The sequence below is a fragment of the Leiobunum rupestre genome, chromosome 1 (genome assembly GCF_980474605.1).
Source record: "Leiobunum rupestre chromosome 1, qqLeiRupe1.1.hap1, whole genome shotgun sequence".
Classification (NCBI taxonomy): Eukaryota; Metazoa; Arthropoda; class Arachnida; order Opiliones; family Sclerosomatidae; genus Leiobunum; species Leiobunum rupestre.
In genome coordinates this window covers 46,701,712-46,722,179 of record NC_143384.1, presented here as the reverse complement: position 1 = coordinate 46,722,179, position 20,468 = coordinate 46,701,712, and the positions used below count along the sequence as shown (strand labels likewise).

The 20,468-nt window shown below is 35.9% G+C and overlaps 2 protein-coding genes across 2 annotated transcripts in view; both read left to right on the top strand.

Annotated features, from left to right (window-relative positions):
• Nucleotides 1-3,335: 3,335 nt before the first annotated feature.
• On the top strand, nucleotides 3,336-4,381 carry LOC149963097 (zinc finger BED domain-containing protein 4-like). Its single transcript, XM_090170475.1, has 3 exons — nucleotides 3,336-3,653; nucleotides 3,710-4,222; nucleotides 4,292-4,381. The coding sequence occupies exons 1-2, from the start codon at nucleotides 3,392-3,394 to the stop codon at nucleotides 4,210-4,212; spliced, it is 765 nt and encodes a 254-aa protein (XP_090026601.1). The 5' UTR covers nucleotides 3,336-3,391; the 3' UTR covers nucleotides 4,213-4,222; nucleotides 4,292-4,381.
• An 8,075-nt stretch (nucleotides 4,382-12,456) lies between these two features.
• Mcm10 (minichromosome maintenance 10 homolog) overlaps nucleotides 12,457-20,468 on the top strand; it is a 37,442-nt gene continuing 29,430 nt past the window's right edge. Inside the window, exons 1-2 of the mRNA XM_090180370.1 lie at nucleotides 12,457-12,475; nucleotides 13,775-13,841. Coding sequence (XP_090036496.1) covers nucleotides 13,805-13,841 — 37 coding nt within the window. The 5' untranslated portion in view covers nucleotides 12,457-12,475; nucleotides 13,775-13,804. The remainder of the gene's footprint in view (nucleotides 12,476-13,774; nucleotides 13,842-20,468) is intronic.

Sequence of the window (20,468 nt, the reverse complement as noted above, 5' to 3'; positions counted from 1 at the left end):
TAAATAATAAATAATAAGTTAATAATTAATAATATAAAATAAATAATAAATAAATAATAATTAATATATATAATTAATAATATATAATATTATCTCGACACGATAGCACCTGCACCAAAGACTTGGGTGTTATATTTGACAAAGGCCTGTATTTTCATAGTCAAAATGTCAAATTCATAAAACATTAGGTTCCTGTAAACGCTTGTTGGGAGTAATACTCAAACACGCGAGAAATATAAGATCTTCTCGTCATTTTGTTTTATTATTTCAGGCCCTTGTGCGCTCAAGAGCGATGTTTGGTTCCTTAGTTTGGGGTGGTTGTACTACTAAGGTAGTCGCTACAACCGTTATAGCGACTACCTTTTGTTAAAAATTGAATAAATTCAAAGAAAATTTATCGACAATCTTTATTTCTTCTTTTTAAAAAACACATTGTACGATTCTCGTAAGCAAGTGGAACTTGCATTTTTGTACAAATTAGTTAATAATATAATTCCTTGTAATATATATTTCGGCCTTGACATATTTTAGGCACTAGGGGTTTCGGTGTTGAAACTTGAAAGAAACCTGGATTAGGCAATAACTCTGGAAATCAGTTCAGTTATGTTTTTTTAATAATAATCAAGAATTTTTATTACGTTACATATGGTGGTATATATAAAAGTTAGTTATAATAATAATAATAATAATAATAATCCAAGAAAAGGATACCCTCTTCAGCCCATTGGGTAATTTTCAAGAAGTTCTCTTTAAACCGCGCGAGATTATTTTTGGATTGTTAGCCCTCCCCTGGTCCCAATAACGCTATGGTTGTTTCACTTGTTCTTTATTGTTCCGATTGAACCGAAACCAAGCTCACAATTTCAAATGTACTAGAAAAAATGACAAATTTAAGCGACTATTTACGTAACAATATACAACTCTACAATGTGATTGAAAATTTGTAATGCAAAGATGGAATTAATTCAATCTATATGGTTTTACTAAATAAAATCCTATAGGCCAGAGTGACCTTAATAAAAATAAAGTTAAATTAAATGTCGTCGCTGTCCGCGTGTGGGACCCTGTTGCCACGGCTGGACGCAACAGGTCAGTAAAAAAACTGGTTTTTTCCTATTGTGAAAAGTGCCAATGTACTTTTCTCGAGTTTTTTGTCAAGCTGTCAACAAAAGTATTGCACTCGCAAGTGCAATTGCTAACCAAATACTACAATTATTATACAAATTTAATTATGAATTTAAGAAATGCAACCTCTAATTTTAAAGAATTTACATTTAAATAAATAACAATGATAATTTTAAGTTTATACTCTTTTACTAAACCATCTAATTTGGTGAATAATTAGTTAAGTCATCGCTCGTTCGTTGCCTGTGCAGAATTTTGAAAAAGAAGTGTAATGTCTTTGAAGCGTGTAATTTAGGCCTAGAAATTATTCGTAGAAATTATTATACGAAGTCAAAGTTATGACTGACATATGCCAAACGGAGTACGGGGAGGCAACCTACTTCGATAAGGTTCCCTCGTGAAACTTCATAAGTCATTAGAAAGTATTCACCAAGTTCCAAGGAAAATGAAAATTAACTAATGTTAATTTATCGTCAATTGTTTCGCATTTAAACCATTAACACATTTTTCTCAACCGGCCGAGCAGACGTGTATTACTTGCCCTTTTAATTAAATTATAAAATAAAATATATAAAAATTGAAATATAATGTGAAATACGTTAACAAAACAATTAAATGCGATAATTTCTAATAGTAGAAATTGCGGATTTCTCAAAAATAGGGAAGTAAAATGTGACAAAATAACGTGTAGTGTATACCTATATATACCCCAGACGGTTTGGAAATGTGGATTAGGGTTTAGGCCAAACGGGCCAAACCCTAATCCACATCCCCCGCAGGGAACAAATCGCTTGGTATCTACCACTCAGGTGTTGTCCAGACATGGAGTCGTCGCGTTAATTTCGACCAAAGAAAGAGGGAGGAAGGAAAGTATTAGATTTTTTTGTGTGTTTCGGCCGCGTATACACTACATATGCCCCGCGAATGGGTCCACTCTTCGAGGTCGGGGGGCGCGGGTGCGTAGACAATCTGTCTTCTTCGGGGTTCCAACTCAACAAAACCTCTACCACACAGAAATCAAAACCGCGAAAACCCAGAAAATCGTTTTCATTGAATTGTAAATGACATTTTGTTTTGCCTAAGCAAAAATAAGATAATCGTTCCATAGCGTAAACGTGTAAATTGCGCTTTTAATAGGTTTAATAAATAGGCCCATCATTAAACAATATTTTTTTTAGATACTACATTCTGTCATGGTTTTTATAAAGTATAAATCTAATATTATACAACCATTCGTTTCGGGGGAGCACATGCCCCTGTGCCCCCTGGTTACGCCACTGAGGTGTATAATTAGAATTAATTTATACCTGAATTTACTACTAACTCGAAATGTTGCTGAATTGACGATTATTGTTTATTATTCCGGATTTGCGATCTAAAAGCGTTTTCGCAATTTTTTCGCCAACGGAAAGCGAAAAAAAGGAAGAGTTTCTCCTTTTTCACGAACAAGGAGACTACCGAGGTGTAACACACCGATTTGATTCAAATTCGGGGGTTAAGTAGGCCTTAATGAATCATGAAAATTCCCAAAAGGAAAAGTTTCAACGGGCATTAGTTTGGCCATGGTAACCGAAAATGTTTTTGACAACACAAAATGGAAAATTCCTCACCGAAAAAAACATGGGATTTTGAAAATTTCGAAAAAATTAAAACATTTTCAAATGCAAAATCTAGAAAAAATTGATTAAAATTGATGAAAAAAAAAAGATTTATCAAAATTTTATCAATTTTTTTCAATTTGATGAAAATGGGTAAAAATGCAAATGATTTGATACAAAATAAATAAAAATGGATTTTATTGATGAAAAAATCTTAAATGTGATAAAAATCAATTGTATTTATCAAATTGATAGAATGAGATAACAAAACCAACTTGAAAAAATAAGTTCATGCACTTTTTGACATTTTGAGAGAATGTTTCTAACGTCTCTATTTACGAAGATAGTGAGTAAGCTTATGTAAAAACCCAAAATTGTGTATATTTCTCGAATAAATGGCAATGAATTACTTAATGTGTTATTTAAATAAAATGCATGCGGTAATCATACTAAAAACTAGCAAAGCATAAAATATATCGGCAATGGGCGCATTTAATAAATTACTTAGACTACATGAGAGATAGTCGTTCGTTGTGAACGTAAAACACGCTTCCTTCAACCAACGAATAGAAAAGTGACTTATCTTCCGTGATACCATTTTGGACGCGAGAGAAGCTAAGCAATGCCCCAACGACCTTGAAGTTCCGTGCGTTGGCGATTGCAAGATAATGATGGACATTCTTTCATTACTGAAGCCAATTAAGATTGCAACAGAAGCCTTCCAAATCAACGGGCCGACTTCTCATTTGGTCATTGGTCAGCTAATGACCATTTTCACCCAAATTAAAGCCCTCGAAATACCATCGTTAAGAAAATTTCAATCAAATTTACTTTCAAATATGTCCAGCCGATTTAAAGAAGAAATTAAAGACTCGGAGTATATAGCCGCTGCCATCCTGGACCCTTGGCAAAAAACAACTCTGTTTCAAGGTTCGTTAAACTGTTGTCTTAATGGTATAATCCGGAACTAACGTATTTTTATATAGAAATCTACAGCGACCCGGCCTTCAATTTTGATCCGCAAGACCTGCCGGAAATAGAAGGCGATTTAATTAATTTTCAAACTCCGAATATCAAGACGGCAACCGAAACTATTTTGGAGTTCTTAAAGATAATTAGTATAACCACGGCGGAAAATCCCAAGAAAAACGAAAAGTCAAAACCTTCCGTCCGTTTTCCCCACTTAATGGCCCCCATAAATCCTCCACAAAAGACAACCACTCAATATGAGAAAGAATTGAAAACCTACCTGGCAGAAAACATTTGCGAACAGGAGGACGTTAGTCTTTTAGATTACTGGGCAACCAATGAAAGACGTTTTCCCACTCTCGCTAATTTGGTCCGGCGCGTTATTTCCATCCCGGCATGCTCCGCCGATGTCGAAAGGATGTTTTCTGTCGCTGGTGCCATCATGAGATATCGGCGGAGTAATATCTCGTTGGAGCACATAGCTCAGCTGCTCACTTACCGGGAATATCGGTTTCTGTAGCGCGCCTAAAGTAAGTTGCCAATGTAAAATTTAATAGACGGCGAATAATTAAACCTAATCAGATTTATCTCTATTTTAGACTGAGAATCATTTTTGATGACGACCGCCTCCGAGCTGCAACCAAAAATTGTTTCGCGTTTTACACGACGCAAACTTACTAATTTCCCCAAATTCAATGTTTTTGTAGTTATAAATATATATAAAAAAGAGTATAAATGGAATATTTGTTAATAAAACTTCATTGTTTTTGTATACATAAATGTAAAAAAAAACTATAAACTTGAAAAACAAATGATTGTTTTATTTTTTAAAAACCAATAACCCTTTAAAATTATATTTTGTGTTTCTTAAGTTAAAAATTTACTTTATTTGTGTTGACAGCTTGACACTGTCTGCATGCAACTTACTATAGAGTACAGAAAAGTACCTTGGCAAAGATAATAATATCCCCTATTTTTCCACAAAGGCCGCTCAGGCGCAGTTTGACGGTTAAACTAAAATCGAAAGTAAGTTCCCGTCGGAATGTTTATATCATTTATATTATAAACATTTAAACTTACAAAATTAAAATTTGCAATATAATAATGAATGATTTTTAACTATTTGTATACATCAGTATACAAATAGTTAAAAATCTAACTCGTATATAATACAGTTGATAAGATGAAGTAGAACATGTTAAATATTCAAAAAGTTAAATTTTCCTTAGTTTTTTTATTAAAAATGTATTAAAATCAAATTCTAATTAATTTGTGTGATTCATTATTATATTGCAAATTTTAATTTTGTAAAAGTTTTTATGGTTATAAGATAAATGATATAATCATACCAACAGGAACTTACTTTTGACCATAGAAATCGGAATAACTAACTAGAATTAATTTTGAAATTTTGCCGCACCCGCCGATTAAAAATTCCGATTTCTATGGTATGGACTACTTAGTGATCTGGCAACACTTGAACGTGGGCCTAATCAAAGATAATCTAGACTACGTCGCCTGAAACTAAGGAACCAAACATCGCTCTTGAGCGCACAAGGGCCTGAAATAATAAAACGAAATGACGAGAAGATCTTATATTTCTCGCGTGTTTGAGTATTACTCCCAACAAGCGTTTACAGGAACCTAATGTTTTATGAATTTGACATTTTGACTATGAAAATACAGGCCTTTGTCAAATATAACACCCAAGCAGTTGCGCCGATCGCTTTTTTCCCCAATGGGGGCCGAAGCTCACTAATAAACTTGGAATGAGGCTGCTGGCAACACTTTCTTGATACGGATGCTTAAAAGAAAACGGCCTTTAACATCGGCGGTTTTACCAATGGGGGCAAAGCCCCCATAGATTTTTCCCAATGGGGGCTTCGGCCCCGCTGCCCCCATGGGATCGGCGCCACTGCACCCAAGTCTTTGGTGCTATCATGGCGAGATAATATTATATATTATTAATTATATATATTAATTATTAATTATAATTTATTATTTATTATTTATTATATATTATTAATTATTAATTTATTATATATTATTAATTATTAATTTATTATATATTATTAATTTATTATATATTATTAATTATTAATTTATTATTTATTATTTATTAGGCCTATTTATTATTTATTATTAATTTATTTGTTCGTATATACCGCCTAGTACCACCCACTTCTGTTTGTTATTCAAATGTACTATTACTACACAAGGTTCTGTAAGGGAAATTCGTATTAACATTTTAGAAAGTGTCATACTTATTGGCTATGTTACTTATGATACCTCTGTAGCTAATCACTATACAGCGAGGAATATTAAAAATATAAATGTAACAGTAATGTATCTATATCCTACATTTATATAAAATGGTTTTTTTAATGTTAGAGTATACAAATCGTTGTGAAAATAATTATTCGAGTCGAAATTGATTAAAAAAGAATGGACAAATCGATGAGAAAAATAAAATATTTTCAATATAGGTTCGCCGCCCGGTGAGCGGTTTTTGAAGAAAAAACCAGCCCATTGCTCAACGTGATCAAATCCGCGCTCTACTAGCTTTCAAAATTGAACGTCCAATTGAATCTATCGGGTAGATTTTTCTCGACCCGCCGTAAGCGCTTTCAACTGAACAAACCGCGACGCCGCTAGAGGGAGTATCGCTTAAAAGTGAGCAGGCTAGCCCGTCGATCGGCTGATCTCGCTCACCGCGTCGTGAACATTCAGCCGCTGAAAAGAAAATTCTGCGCTCGCCTTGAGCTTGCTCAGTTGAAGAGAGATAACATTTTATCGCCTGCGGTAAGCTCTGGCGCACTTGAATGATTAAGGTAAAAATATCTGATCGCTCGCTTTGCAAAGCTGCTCAACATTTTTGCCCACCTCTGTCCAAACCCAAGCCCACCCAATATGCAACTTTAAAAACCCGCCCATTTCCGGCCCGAAAACATTTGTCAGCCCCTCGTCTCTAACTAGCAATTCATGGGATATATTGAAATCTGAAGCGCCCCTCATAACGAGGTGCACATAGGCGCGCTCGTTCTTCGCCTAATAGCTAAAGAAGCCTCTGGGCATATCTGTTATAGAATATAATTGTTTAATACAAAAATTATAACACTAAATTCTAGAATTTAAAACCCCTTTAAGGCAAATATTGACGCAATATTAAATGTGTAGATAAAAATAATATTTAAAGTATTAAATTGTTATTATAAGGGTTTTTGTGTTGATCTTCCTATATAATCGCATTATTTTAAGACAGGGATAGCCAACCCGCGGAAAAAACGCATCTGTCGTCTGTGGAACTTAGGGAGACTCGTTTGCGCGGATTTTCAAGTTATGATGATATTTCATGAGAAAAATAAACTGTCAAGTTCTTGAGGTATTTAAAAAGGTAATTTAAACCTTCAAAGTAAGAAAAAAGCCATTAAATAATCGAAATTTTTCTACCCCCCCCTTGAAATTGTGAAGGGGCGCCAAATTGTTTTGAAAGGGGTGCTAAAAACCTGTCGATGAATGGGGTGCCTAATTCAACATTCAATTTTGTACCCCCCTTAATCCAAAACGTTCCTACGTGCCTGATAATTACTTCAAAATATCTATTGAGCAGTTAGATATGGTTTCAAAGTTTTTTTTATAGGTTTCAATTATCTTTTTAAATATATCTCAAGCATTTGACAAATATTTTTCTCTGAAAAATAGCACAATGACTTAAAAATACGCAACAACAAACCAGTTTCTCGACTTTCCTGAGTTATAGCAGACAACAGATGCGTTTTTTCCCCGTTTCTCCATCGGCCCATGATTAAGCCTAATTTCCGCCGATAGGGAATAAAATGGAATAACAGCGCGAAATCTACAATGCGGTTGGAAGTAGCAAAATAATAATTAATTTAAATTACATTATTTGGATTTACGTAATATGTCGTGAAGAACACCTTCTACCTTAGATCCACACTTAATAAATGTTTAATTATTAACAATATGCTTTCAAATAATAGAAATTCCCGCAAAAAGAAATGATGTAGAACCACGAGGCACGATGTCACTTAACCGTTGACTCCTTCTAGCAGAGCTAAGCAGACAACGTATCGACTTTGTTACTATTACAAGAGGGCTGTACAAAGGGGATCATTTTCTTCTTTAATTTTCGGTAGAAGACGTAAGGGCTAGTAGCAATAATCTGTCCCAGCTGCTTGAATTATTGTAACATAATATTTTTAATAAATATTTATTTTAAAAGTCATCTAAACCAAAATTAAATTGGCGTTGCACATTAATTTAGAATTAATTATTAATTTGCATACGCGTGCAAATGTAAATCCTGACATTTCAAAACTTACATCTCCTGGACATCCTACATACGTCATTCACATTTCGATGTAATCCGGCATTTTGGACATAAAAGGATGTTGTCCTAACGTCCATCAAATTCACCGATATTTAGATCTAAAATGGACATCCAGGAGATGTCCTAATTTGTTAGCGATATTTTGTATGTAATATGAATATAACTTTAAATGTATTATTTTTGTCACATCCCAATGACATTTTAAGGATATTCATTTGTGGCTTGGACATATAATGGTGACTTTGAGACATTCACAGGACGTGAAGTGTACGTTCTACGGTAGAATTTATCCTTTTAAACACTACATGCATTCAAATAAAAGAAATTGCCGCGAAAAGAAAATATATACGTCGAACCATACCTCATACATCTGAGCTCCTTCTAGCAGGCGCGCGCGGTGTTAACTGCTAGTAATAAAAAGAATTAGGCCGACCAAATGTGATCGTTTTCTTCTTAATTTTCCGGAAGACGATCGACGTAAGCGCTACCAGTAATCGGGCTTAAATAATTTAAAAAGTAATCTAAACCAAAACTAAAGTTGTGGCGCACATTAATTTAAAGTGTTAATTAATAATTTGTAAATGTCAGTCCTGACATTTACAAATGTACAGCTCTTGGACATAGACGTCATTCACAGTTCCATGAAATCCGGCATTCTGGACATCTAGTGGATGTTCTCCATCAAATTAATCGATATTTTAGATCTAAGAATGTACATCCAGGATATGTCCGAAATGTTTAGGAATATCTTTGATTTATAATGGACATCCGGGAGATGTCCCAAATGTTTAGCGATATTTTGAATCTAAAAATGTAAAATCCAGGATATGTCCCAAATGTTTAGCGATATTTTGGATCTGTAAAGGGCATCCAGGAGATGTCCCAAATGTTTAGCGATATTTTGAATCTAAAAATGTACATCCAGGATATTTGGGATCTGTAAAGGGCATCCAGGAAATGTCCCAAATGTTTAGCGATATTTTGGATCTATAATGGACATCCAGGAGATGTCCCAAATGTTTAGCGATATTTTAGATCTAAAAATGTACATCCAGGATGCCCATTAAAGATCCAAAATATCGCTTACCAATTTCGACATCTCCTGGATGTCCTTTACAGATCCAAAATATCGCTAAATATTTTGGATCTGTAAAGGACATCCAGGAGATGTCCAAATTGGTAAGCGATATTTTGGATGTACTTTAGATATTAATTCTAAAATATATTATTTTTGTCACGTCCCAACGACATTGTCTGGATATCCGTTTGGACTTGGACGTATAATGCACTTTGAGACATTCGTAGGACGTCCCAGGGACCACTTGTGTTTGCTGGGTTATTTTGAAATTTTAGATAGATTCGTATTAGAAATGAAAAAAAGATTGTTAGAAAATTGTTCTATTTATGAAGAACTTTGCGCATCAGACCCAAATTCGAGCGAGTTTTTCAACGTTGAAAAAATTACTGCGTTTTGTCCAAACTACAAAAGATTTAATTTTGAAATGGAGTCTCTGAAAAATCAGGTCAACGTTGCTAAAATGTTATTTAGTACCAAAAGCGGTGAAAACATAAACACAGAAAGTTTGCAAACGCAGCTTGAAACCAATGAATATCTTAAACCTCAAAATTTGCAAAATGTTTCCGATTGCTATAAATATTTATTGACATACGAGCAGGCATTCCCAGATCTCGTAAAATATTTCCAAATTGTATTATGCATACCTGTTGCTAATACTATTTCAGAGCGTAGTTTTAGTACACTTAATAGACTGGAATCATTTTTAAGAACAACAATGTCTGAAAATCGATTAACAAATTTAGTTTTGCTTTCTATAAATAGAGATTTATCTAATAGGTTAAGAGACAATCCTTTGTTGGTTGTTGACGAGTTTAGTAAAAAAAGAGAAGAGTGCAATTTATACTTTGAGTTAAATTTTCAAATTTTTAAATATGTAGAAGCTATAAGAGACAAATTGGAGGGCAAGCCACAGCTGCCACCAAATTATAAGGGGTAACTAAAATGGTAAGGGCCACAAAATTCTTAGGGGCCACAAAATATTTAGCTCACCTCAGTCTCGTTATCACAGTGATTGCTACCATCCTAGGCAGCACCAATTCCGCTCGTATTATGCCAAACGACAGTACACCCCTAATTATCAGTTCAACCAGTATACTCTCTCACTATCAACCTAACCAGGCAGGACAACGTTTGCCAGGGGCACTAAGTTCTCAGTGTGGAGGTTCACCAGCTCAACCCGTGTGCCCGGCGGTTGGAAAACAGTGTCACACATGCCGTGGCTTCAGATTTTTCGCACGTCAATGCCCCACAATCCAACAGCTGTGTCAACTTACGCAAGGTTCGCCCCAAATTATGGATTGGGGTAGTCGACACAATGCACCTCCGAATAGGTACACTCCTGAATGGGGTCCTTCTTCCAGACCATCAGCCCCTCCCGAGGCTCTTACATCACTCATGCACCCAACATGGCATCCTCAGTACACCAGTTGAACCCCATCCAATACTTGCCTCCTGTCGTCGGCCAACGCTCCAGTTCATACGCCTCCGTTGGCTCCTAAACACTGGATGAGGGTGACCTTTTTTGGGCATGCTACGGGCGGCCTCTCAGATAGGCGCCTTGCCCAAGACTAAAGACTGGCTTGCCAACCATAGAAATCTCATAGGTAACTAGAATGCTGCCGCCTACGGCCGAGCTTGACGCCAGTTCGCCTTGAACCTTCAGCCAATGAGAGGCTGTAGAGTGGTTCCGCCAAGGATCTCCTTGGATCCGCTACTATAGCGGGAGATAGGTGACGTCATTCTCTCTGGTGACATTAAATTCTTGGCAGAACCACTCTTTGAGCTCTGATTGGCTGAGATCTGGCTATCGTCTGCCACGGCGTTTGGCCCATTTGCCAGTTACATGGCAGCATTCTAGTTACCTATGAGATTTCTATGTTGCCAACTTACGGATCCGCACGGTTCCCGTTGATTTTAAAATTGATGCGGGCTCTCAAGTTGATGTGTTGCCTGAATATCTGCTCACTCAACTGCATTTCAACGATAAATTTCACATTGAAGAAACTAGCACACGGGTTCACACCTACCCGGGTGAATCACTCTATATAATAGGAACCACCGTAGTGGATGTTGAGTATCGAGGTCAAACATATGACGTCAAGTTTCATGTAATCCGCACCTCAGGTCCTCCAATCCTGGGGTCGGTCACTTCCGTACGCCTCCAGCTGATTCAAAGGCTCTAGTCACTTGACACCGTCGCTCTCCATCACCAGGTCTCGCAGGAAACTCAAAGCATATTGTCTGAATTCTCGGATGTTTTTGAAGGTCTGGGATCATTACAGGGCCTGTTAACGTTGCCGTTACAGGATCATGCAGTTCCTAAAATTCACGCACCCCGCCGTATCCCCGCTGCACTCAAAGAGGCCTGTTGCATTGAGCTCATCCGAATGGAAGAAATGGGTGTCATTCGCAAGATTACTGAACCAACTGATTGGCTACACCTCATGGTCATCACTGCCAAGCCTAAAGGGGGAGTCCGTATTTGTTTAGACCCCTCCGAAGTCCGAACTGAACAAATGCCTTAAACGTGAACACTAGTTGCTGCCCTCTCCCGAAGAAACAATAGCTCAGATTCCAAAAGCCCCATTCTATGCAGTTGTATATGACGCAGAAATATACCAAGAACAGGATGGGATATACATGTATATACAAAAAGGAGAAAAAAATAACACAAAAAAATTTACATACCGTACAAAGAGGCAAGAATATTTAAGGGGTTAGAACGGCTTGGTGTAGGAACTACGGGGTGACAATTAAATCGTCAGTTACAGAGGAGCGGAATTTATGGTAGACCTTTATTGAAACAATAGACTGCGGAAGTTTATTCCAATCGTTTATGACAGAATGAGAAAAAGAATTGAGTCTCTGTGCCGTGTTGGCACGTGGTTTGCTGAGCAAAGTAATCAGAAAAACCCAGCTCTAATTTGTTACTGAAAAATTTGTGGAGTCAACACAGTTTATTGAGTTTATGGCGCATCATTCATTACAGGTTCTAATAAAAATAAATAAATACATTCTTTTTAAAATACTCTTGGTGAGGTTCGAATTTTTCTTTACGGAGTTAAGTTAAGTTAAAAATTCGTTTATTTCTTTTTAGAAATGGATCGTGAAATATAACGTTTCTAGTAACCACTTCAATAGGAAAAATAATTGGCGGTGTTTGCAGACTGGCGCTGGTAGCCCTGCCAATCGTTTATTTCTAGTCCATTTACTTAATTATTCTTTGTATTGGCGGGATTCTGATTTTCCATCCAAATAGAACTTAAGGCAGCATACATAGTAGTCTTTTGTAGAGCTTGCTAGTTTTTGAGGACACCAACAGTCTAAAATCATAATTTATTATATCAATTATTAGTAAGTCGTTCTATTGTTTTAATTTTACGTTATCTAATCGTATTGGGCTTTATTTCCATACAAGTAAATGGGCCATTTTAATTTGAAATACAGTCAAGGTTTCTTTCTCAAAGCAAAAATATATATAAAAACCATGTTGGTTTTTATATATATTTTTGCTCAAAGGTAGTCATGGAGATTTTCAGGAGGTACTAAGGTTTAAGCTTTCCACCTTATTTGCATTGTGCATTGATGAAATGGTTTCTATTTGATGAAGAAATTCTATAAAGAGCAGTTTTATATACGTGTATCAATGGTGTTCCTCCTGTCTGCTTTGAGTAACTGCAGTTTCTGACACTGTTGTCATTTAGGACAGCTGGATGTTACTGTTTTCCTTTGCAACTTTATATCAACACTATGGGCGATATTAGTAAATTTAATGTCTAGCCTAGCTTTAACAATGGGCAGTTAGATATTATAGTTTTAGATTTTTAGATATTTATTGTCATAGGAGATTTTCTGGGTAAATCTGAAAGGATTTCCTTTTTTTACCCTAAGAAACACTTAAGTTGGTTTGGCTGATGTCCGATATGTTTACACTGTCAGGGTTTGTACATAACCTGGAAAATGGTTCCAAAAAGTCAGGGAATTTGAAAATAGTCAGTGGCAGATCTAGGTGGTAGGCTAGATGCCTATCTGTTAGTTTGTATAAGCCCCCAAAATTTTCTATTGTTAAAGGGAATACAACCACCACCGCGATCTGTATGGAAGATCCCCACAATTATTGGGATTACCTCGCCAGTAAACCATTAAGTAGCCCCGAAACCTTTAAAGCCATAGGAGGGAGCGGCCAACGGCGAAACCATTGGAGGATGACAAAAATACCAGAGGTTATATTCCCGTTAAGAATGTTTTTGAGGGCTGCTTGGGGTTTGGGAAATTTTTTCCATAGTCTAGTGTACCTCATGAAATCCGCCACTGAAAATGGTTCCAAAAAGTCAGAGAATTGGAAAGTCAGGAAATTTTAAAATAATTTCAAAGTGACTGAATTTTATAATGGCCAAACAGAACTAAGCCAATAACCTTTTGAACATGTTTTAAAATTATTTTAAATATTTTGCAAGATTTTACCTCAAACCATTAATTTTTTACAACAATGGTCAACAAAAATTTGGTCAATTGATCAATGAAAATCTGGAAATTAATTAAGGAAATTTTGTACGAACCCTGCCCTGCCCTGCCCGTTCATAATATAAGACCCTTTTTTTATTTTTGCAAATTTTTTATTTTTTTTCATGGTTAATTCCTTGTCTGTTTTAGATACCAGATCACCATAACTAGAATTAGGATATGGATGAAAGTAGTGCATTAAATGAGAGTGTGAATGGTAAGTACCTGGTAGTTTTCTTACAAAAAAATCAATAGAAACCATTTGTTTTTTACACATGGGTAACGATTAGTTGGCTCCACTTGTATTTTTGGACCATTCCCATTTGTTTCCACATAGGTATTGTTGATGGATTAAATTGGTTTGTTATTGGTTCTAAATGGGATATTTTGTTTTTCCAATTGTAGAATTTTTTTTCCAATTGGTTTTGTTTATTGTATTTAAATAGGATACTTTGATTTTCCAATTGTAGAGTTTATTGGTTTTGCTTATTGGTTCTAAATGGGATATTTAATTTTTCCAATAGGAGATTTTTTCATTTGATTTTTTTTAAATGGGATATTTAGATTTTCCAATTGTAGTGTCGAGGTTTATAGTGGTTCCAATTGGAGGTCGATAATGTTTCTAACAATGAGGAAATAAGATTTAAACCACTTAGTGTACAATAAAAGTTTTTATTAGAAAAACGACGACTAGTTTCGTTTCCCATTTGGGAACTTCATCAGGTTCCCGAATGGGAAACAAAACTTTTATTGCACACTAAGTGGTTTAAATCTTATTTCCTCATTGTTAGAAACATTATCGACCTCCAATTGGAACCACTATAAACCTCGACACTACAATTGGAAAATCTAAATATCCCATTTAAAAAAAAATCAAATGAAAAAATCTCCTATTGGAAAAATTAAATATCCCATTTAGAACCAATCTTATTTCCTCATAATTTAAATGTACAAGTGCCGTTTAATTTTTTAATTTTTTTCATTTTAATAAATTTTAAATTATTCAAAAATGTTTCTAACAACATTATTACAGTGGTTTAAATTGGTGTTATGTCAACAAAACCTTGTTAACACAATTACACAATTTGTACAAGTGTCGTGACAACCGATTTTAAGAAAAAAACCATGTTTTTGATGTTATGTGGGTTTTGTACTCACACAGGAATTATATATTACATAGTGTAATAAATGAATCACGACTATGATGATAACATCATAGTTAAGTAGCTAGTGTAGTAATTGAACTGAGTTACACTTTGCCAATAACATTATATTTTTACAGTTTACATTAATGAATATGACTGTGACAATTCAAGAAATGTAATTAGGGAGAGCATTCGATTGGTTACTGTTTGCATACACCTTTAAGACTGGTGAATTTGCAAGGAAATAGTAAAGATAAATTTTATCTAATTTTATTACAGTCAGTTTAGTTGGATGATAAAGCAATTCTGATGAGACTAAAATAGAAAAAAAAACAAGTTTGGTATTTGTTGGACAAATTAATTTTACTGGCAGCAATTATGTCTGCAAAAGTATGGCAGTGGGCCATCACTAACCCAGGGCTATAGCTAGCATTTTCACTAAATTGACATTTAAAATTACATAGAAATATAATAGGTGATTTAAATCAATGATTAGAGCCCAATAGGTTTCCAAATGGTACCCTAAAGAAAACCCAGTAGCAGTCGGAGCCCATTGAGTTCCAATTGAAACGATTAGAACCAGGGCTGTGCTTAGGGGGGGGGGGCGAGTGGGTGGTCACCCAGGGCCTCTTAAATTTTACCATAGGGCCGCTACACTCAGTTTCGCCCATGCATTTCGCCAGAGGCCGCGAGCGCTCTAAGAACGGCCCTGATTAGAACCCATTTGGTTTACAAACAAACTAACTGATATCATTCGCAGTCTGGAAACTTCCATCAGAAACCATTCTGAGCCTAAAAACTTCCACCAGGAACCATTCGGAGCCTGTTGACTTCCATCAAGAACCATTGGAGCTAATTTGATTTCCAAATGGTACCAATGGTATCCATTTAAAAACATCATAGACCCCATTGAATTAACAGTTGTCCCATATGGACCCCATTAATGTTCTCTAAAACATTTCCACTTCCACTCAATAGTGGGCTTTAGTATATTACACTTATATATCCATGTCACATATACCAATTATATTAATGATTATGTTGTTATTGTTATACTTACAATCTAACACTCCCCCTTAATTTTCTAAATCAGTTAACTGTTTTGTACATTTATTGCGTTAGATTAATTTAGTGTTTAAACAAAATTCAAGAACTATACTTCGAGGCAATAGTTTCGTAAATATATCTGCTAGGTTACAATTTGTCGGTACATAGTGCACTGTGAATGCTTGCTTTTCTAAATGATCCCGAACAAAATGATTTGTTATATCGATTTGTTTGGTACGGTTATTTTCTATGCGATTTTGAGAAAAACAGATTGCTGATTGATTGTCACTGAACAGTTTTGGTAATGATAACTCTTTGGTAAAGTCACATAAAGGATAAAGTTCGTTAATAACGTTTTTTAACCATATGACCTCCCTAGCTGCTTCTGAAAGTGCGATATACTCTGATTCCATGCTTGCCAAAAGCAACCGTGTCTTGTTTAATCAATCGCCAACATACCGGGTTTCCTTGGATATGTATGAACAGTCTGCTAGTTGATTTCCTATCATCTACATCAGAAGCAAATGATGCGTCGGAATGCGCTTAGAGGACACAGTCATTTATAGCGTGATAATTAATACCGTATTCACTAGTTGAACATACATAGTTCAGCACCTGTAATGCATAGTTAAAATGTTTCTTCCCAGGATGAGATAAAAAACGTGCAAGTACTCCCACTATAAAAGATATATCCAGACGTGTTCTTTGAGATAGAAAAGATAATATACCAATTATCTTCCTATATGGTGTATCCAAATCGCCGTCATCTGAACAGTCTCGCTTTGTTAATGTTATTTCACATGATAATGGGATTTTCATATTTGGAATTCTGTCAAGTTGATATTCCGCCTTAATGCGCTCAATATATCCCGTCTGATGTATTTTCAAATGTCCTTTTTTGCAAAAATCAAATTCAATACCCAGAAAGTATGTAAGAGCGCCCAGATCAGTAATCTCTAACCTCTTACATAAACCACGCACTATGTCATCCCATCATGGTCTTATTTCTTGCCAAAACGATTATATCATCGACATATACGATGATAATAGCATTTGTTCCTAGTGTATATATGCAGTTACACCATTTCATCTTTATAAAGTCCATTTGTAATAACGTTAAATCTGCCAATTTGTTTCAGACCGTATAAAGCCTTTTTTAGATGCCAAACCACGTCCTCTTTACCTTTGACCACAAACCCTTTAGGTTGATATAAATAAATATCCTCATCCAATGTTCCATATAAATATGCCCCTTTAACATCAAGATGGCGATGCATCCATCCCATCGTGACAGCAAATATCAGGAGTAATAACCTTATAAGTGTGAAGTTTACTACTGGAGCATATGTATGTAAATAATCAAACCCATATTTCTGTAGAAAACCTTGTGCCACTAATCAGGCCTTATAGCGGGCAATCTCACCATTTGCCGAACGTTTAACGTCATACACCCATTTACTTCCGACTACATTTTTATCTTGTGGTTTCGGAACCAAATTCCAAATTTTATCATATTATATTCCGTCTCCATTGCTTCACTCCATTGTTCTGCATTTTCACTCTGTAACGCCTCCTCATAGGATTTCGGGACTTCAAGGCAATAGTTCAATATTAGGGTGTTGTATGTGTGTTTGTGGTTTAAAATAAAAATCGGCTATGTTGTACTCAGTATTACTTCCATCATAATATCGGATGACATCATTTTGTGACCGTAGTGTGATCCCATCCTTAGTATAATTTACATCGGTTCGGGTTCCCATTTGTCCATTCATTAGGATACCAAATCCGATATCCCTTGGTCTGAAAGGCGTATCCAACCATGATACCTAATTTCGAGCGGCTATCCAATTTGTTTGTGTTGTTTTGGCATAAATCCGAATGCCAAACTACCATATCGTTGCAAATAGTGTATCTAAGGTTTCTTTCCTGATCATCGTTCCTCTGGTACTTGTGTGCCTAATTTCTCATGTGGCAAACGATTAATGAGATAGGCTTGACTGACCACCGCCTCACCCCACATATATTGTGGTAATTGTGAAGTCTTCCAGTGAGGTTCTAACCCTGTCTAATAATGTCCGATTCATCCTTTCAACAATACCATTCATCTCTGGTGTATAGGTATTTGTCCTTCCTAATTGAATGCCATCTTCCCTACAATAGGCTTCAAATATCTGCGAACAATACTCCAAACCATTATCGGTTCGCAATCGTTTGATCTTATTACCAGTCTGTCGTTCGGCTCAAGATTTATAAGTACGAAACTGTTCAAAAGCTTCACCTTTTCTCCACATAGGATATACCGCAACCCGTCTTGAATAGTCATCCACAAACGTTATAAAGTATTTCGCTCCTCCTTGGAAATCTACCGGTGCTGGGCCCCAGACATCGCTATGAACAAGTTGTAGCGGCTGTTTTGTAGTAATTTCAGGTATCTCTTGTGAGAATACTTTGGTTGCCTTACTTAACTTACATGGAATACAAGTCTCCATGTCATACGTTAACTTGGGTAGACCCTTCACCATATCTTGACGGGCTAGTTGTTGTAATCTTTGCATACTTGGGTGACCCAGTCGATGATGCCATAATGCGGTAGCGTCGGAAATACTGATATAACTCCGGGTTTCTAAATGTGTTGGTTGTAGTGGAGGGATATGGTCGATATCCGTAACCACCGTCCCATCAAGGATATATAAATTATTTTCCTGTAGATGGGCATGCATGTAAAGGTTATCTTCAGTATCAAATACCTCTATTTTGTTCTTTCCTATGATGGCAGTAAAACCAGATTCATCAACCTTTCGAGCAGACAGGAGATTTCTTGAATAATTCGGCACATAGATAACTCCTCTTAAATAGACCAAATTGTTCCTTCCGTTGCATCTGACTAATGATATCACCAATGCCAATACCTTGTGCTGTTCCCTGTGCAATATCGATTGGAGAGTCCATAGATGTATAATTGTAAAACCATTCCTTAGTGTTACAAAAATGGTGAGTGGCTGCTGAATCATTTGCAAAACCGTTTGGATCCACCATTGACACCATACCACTAGCAGAAGCAAAAAATGACAGCATATCTTCCTCCAGATCTTGACGGACGACCCCTATTATTCTGTGAATATAATCCTCGATTAGCATGATTATATTGACGGTATTGATTATTAGATGGGTATTGATCTACTCGACACTCTTGTGAACGATGTCCTTTCTTATTACAAGTCGTGCAAATTGGTACCTCATGATGAAACGTGCAATCTGTTAATAGTGGTTCGTAGGATAAATTAACATGCCAAATAAAATATCATTGATTTAATTTAACATAATTAGTATCGATTAATCCATTACAAAAGTATAAAGTTATCACTGCCAAAGCTAGAGGACTACTGACCCACTACGTCTACTTCAGTGTTGCCAACTTTTTTCTGACTATTTACAAAGACTACCTAATTAGACCTACTCTGTATACATACACCATAGACTATACTTGTACCTCTACATGATTCAAAAGCTTAGCTCCTAACGCCATCTAACGGCTATTGACTACACTATAAATAGTTCATTATGTCAAAGTTAGCTTTCAACACTCCACCTTCTTTGGCATAATTAATTAATTAAGAGTTTCAGTTTAAGTATTAATAAACACAGATTCATATAATTATTAGGAATACAGAGTTACATTATTGTCGCAAATTGAGTAATCTAACACAATTGTCAATATTGGTCTTATGAAGGAGTTTCGTAAAGATGTCAGCACAATTACTTTTAGATGATACTAAATAGACCTTCACTTAATTTCTCCCTACCAAAATGAAATTTAATGTCAATATGTTTTGACTTATGATTTTCTATATTGTTCTGACTAAACATAGGCTGCTTGATTGTCACAATATATAGTAGGTTGTTCGAAATCAATTTCAAAATTGTTCATTCCCTTTAAAATCTGCATCAACCACATGATTTCTTTCGTTGCCTCCGACTAGGCAACATATTCCGCCTCCATTGTAGAAAGCGAAACTGACTTCTGCTTTAAAGATCGCCAGGATACAGAACATGATCCCAAGAAAAGCACATATCCGCTTGTTGACCGTCTGGTGTCGGTGTACGAGCTCCAATTACTATCGGTGAACATAGTGATATTGCGATAGTGTGGCTGATAGTCAAATCCATAATCAGCAGTAGATAGCACATATCTTGCTAGTTGTCGTAACCTGTTCCAGTGTATGATACCTGGGTTGTTATTGAACTGCGCCAAAGCGGTCACAGCAAACATTTTATCCGGTCTTGTTTTTTGTGATAAATACAAGAGACATCCAATTAAGGCTTGATATTCCTTTATATTTACTTCACCCGCAATATTTGGGCAGTCTTTTTTCGTAAGAATAATGCTCGGGCTCATAGGAAGATTGACCGGCACATCTGCTTGTATATTAAACCGTTCTGCAATTTTCTTAATGTATTTTGTTTGTCGTAATTTCATGCTGCCGTCTATTTGCGTTTCAAAGTCAACCTAACAGTTGTTTTATGGGTCCTAGGCATTTAATTTCATTATTATTATTATTATTGAGAGGGGGCGGGGAGGCATAAATGCCCACCCATGCACTTTGACCCTAGGTCCATTGTGCACCCCTGACCCATGACTTAGAAAAGTCCTA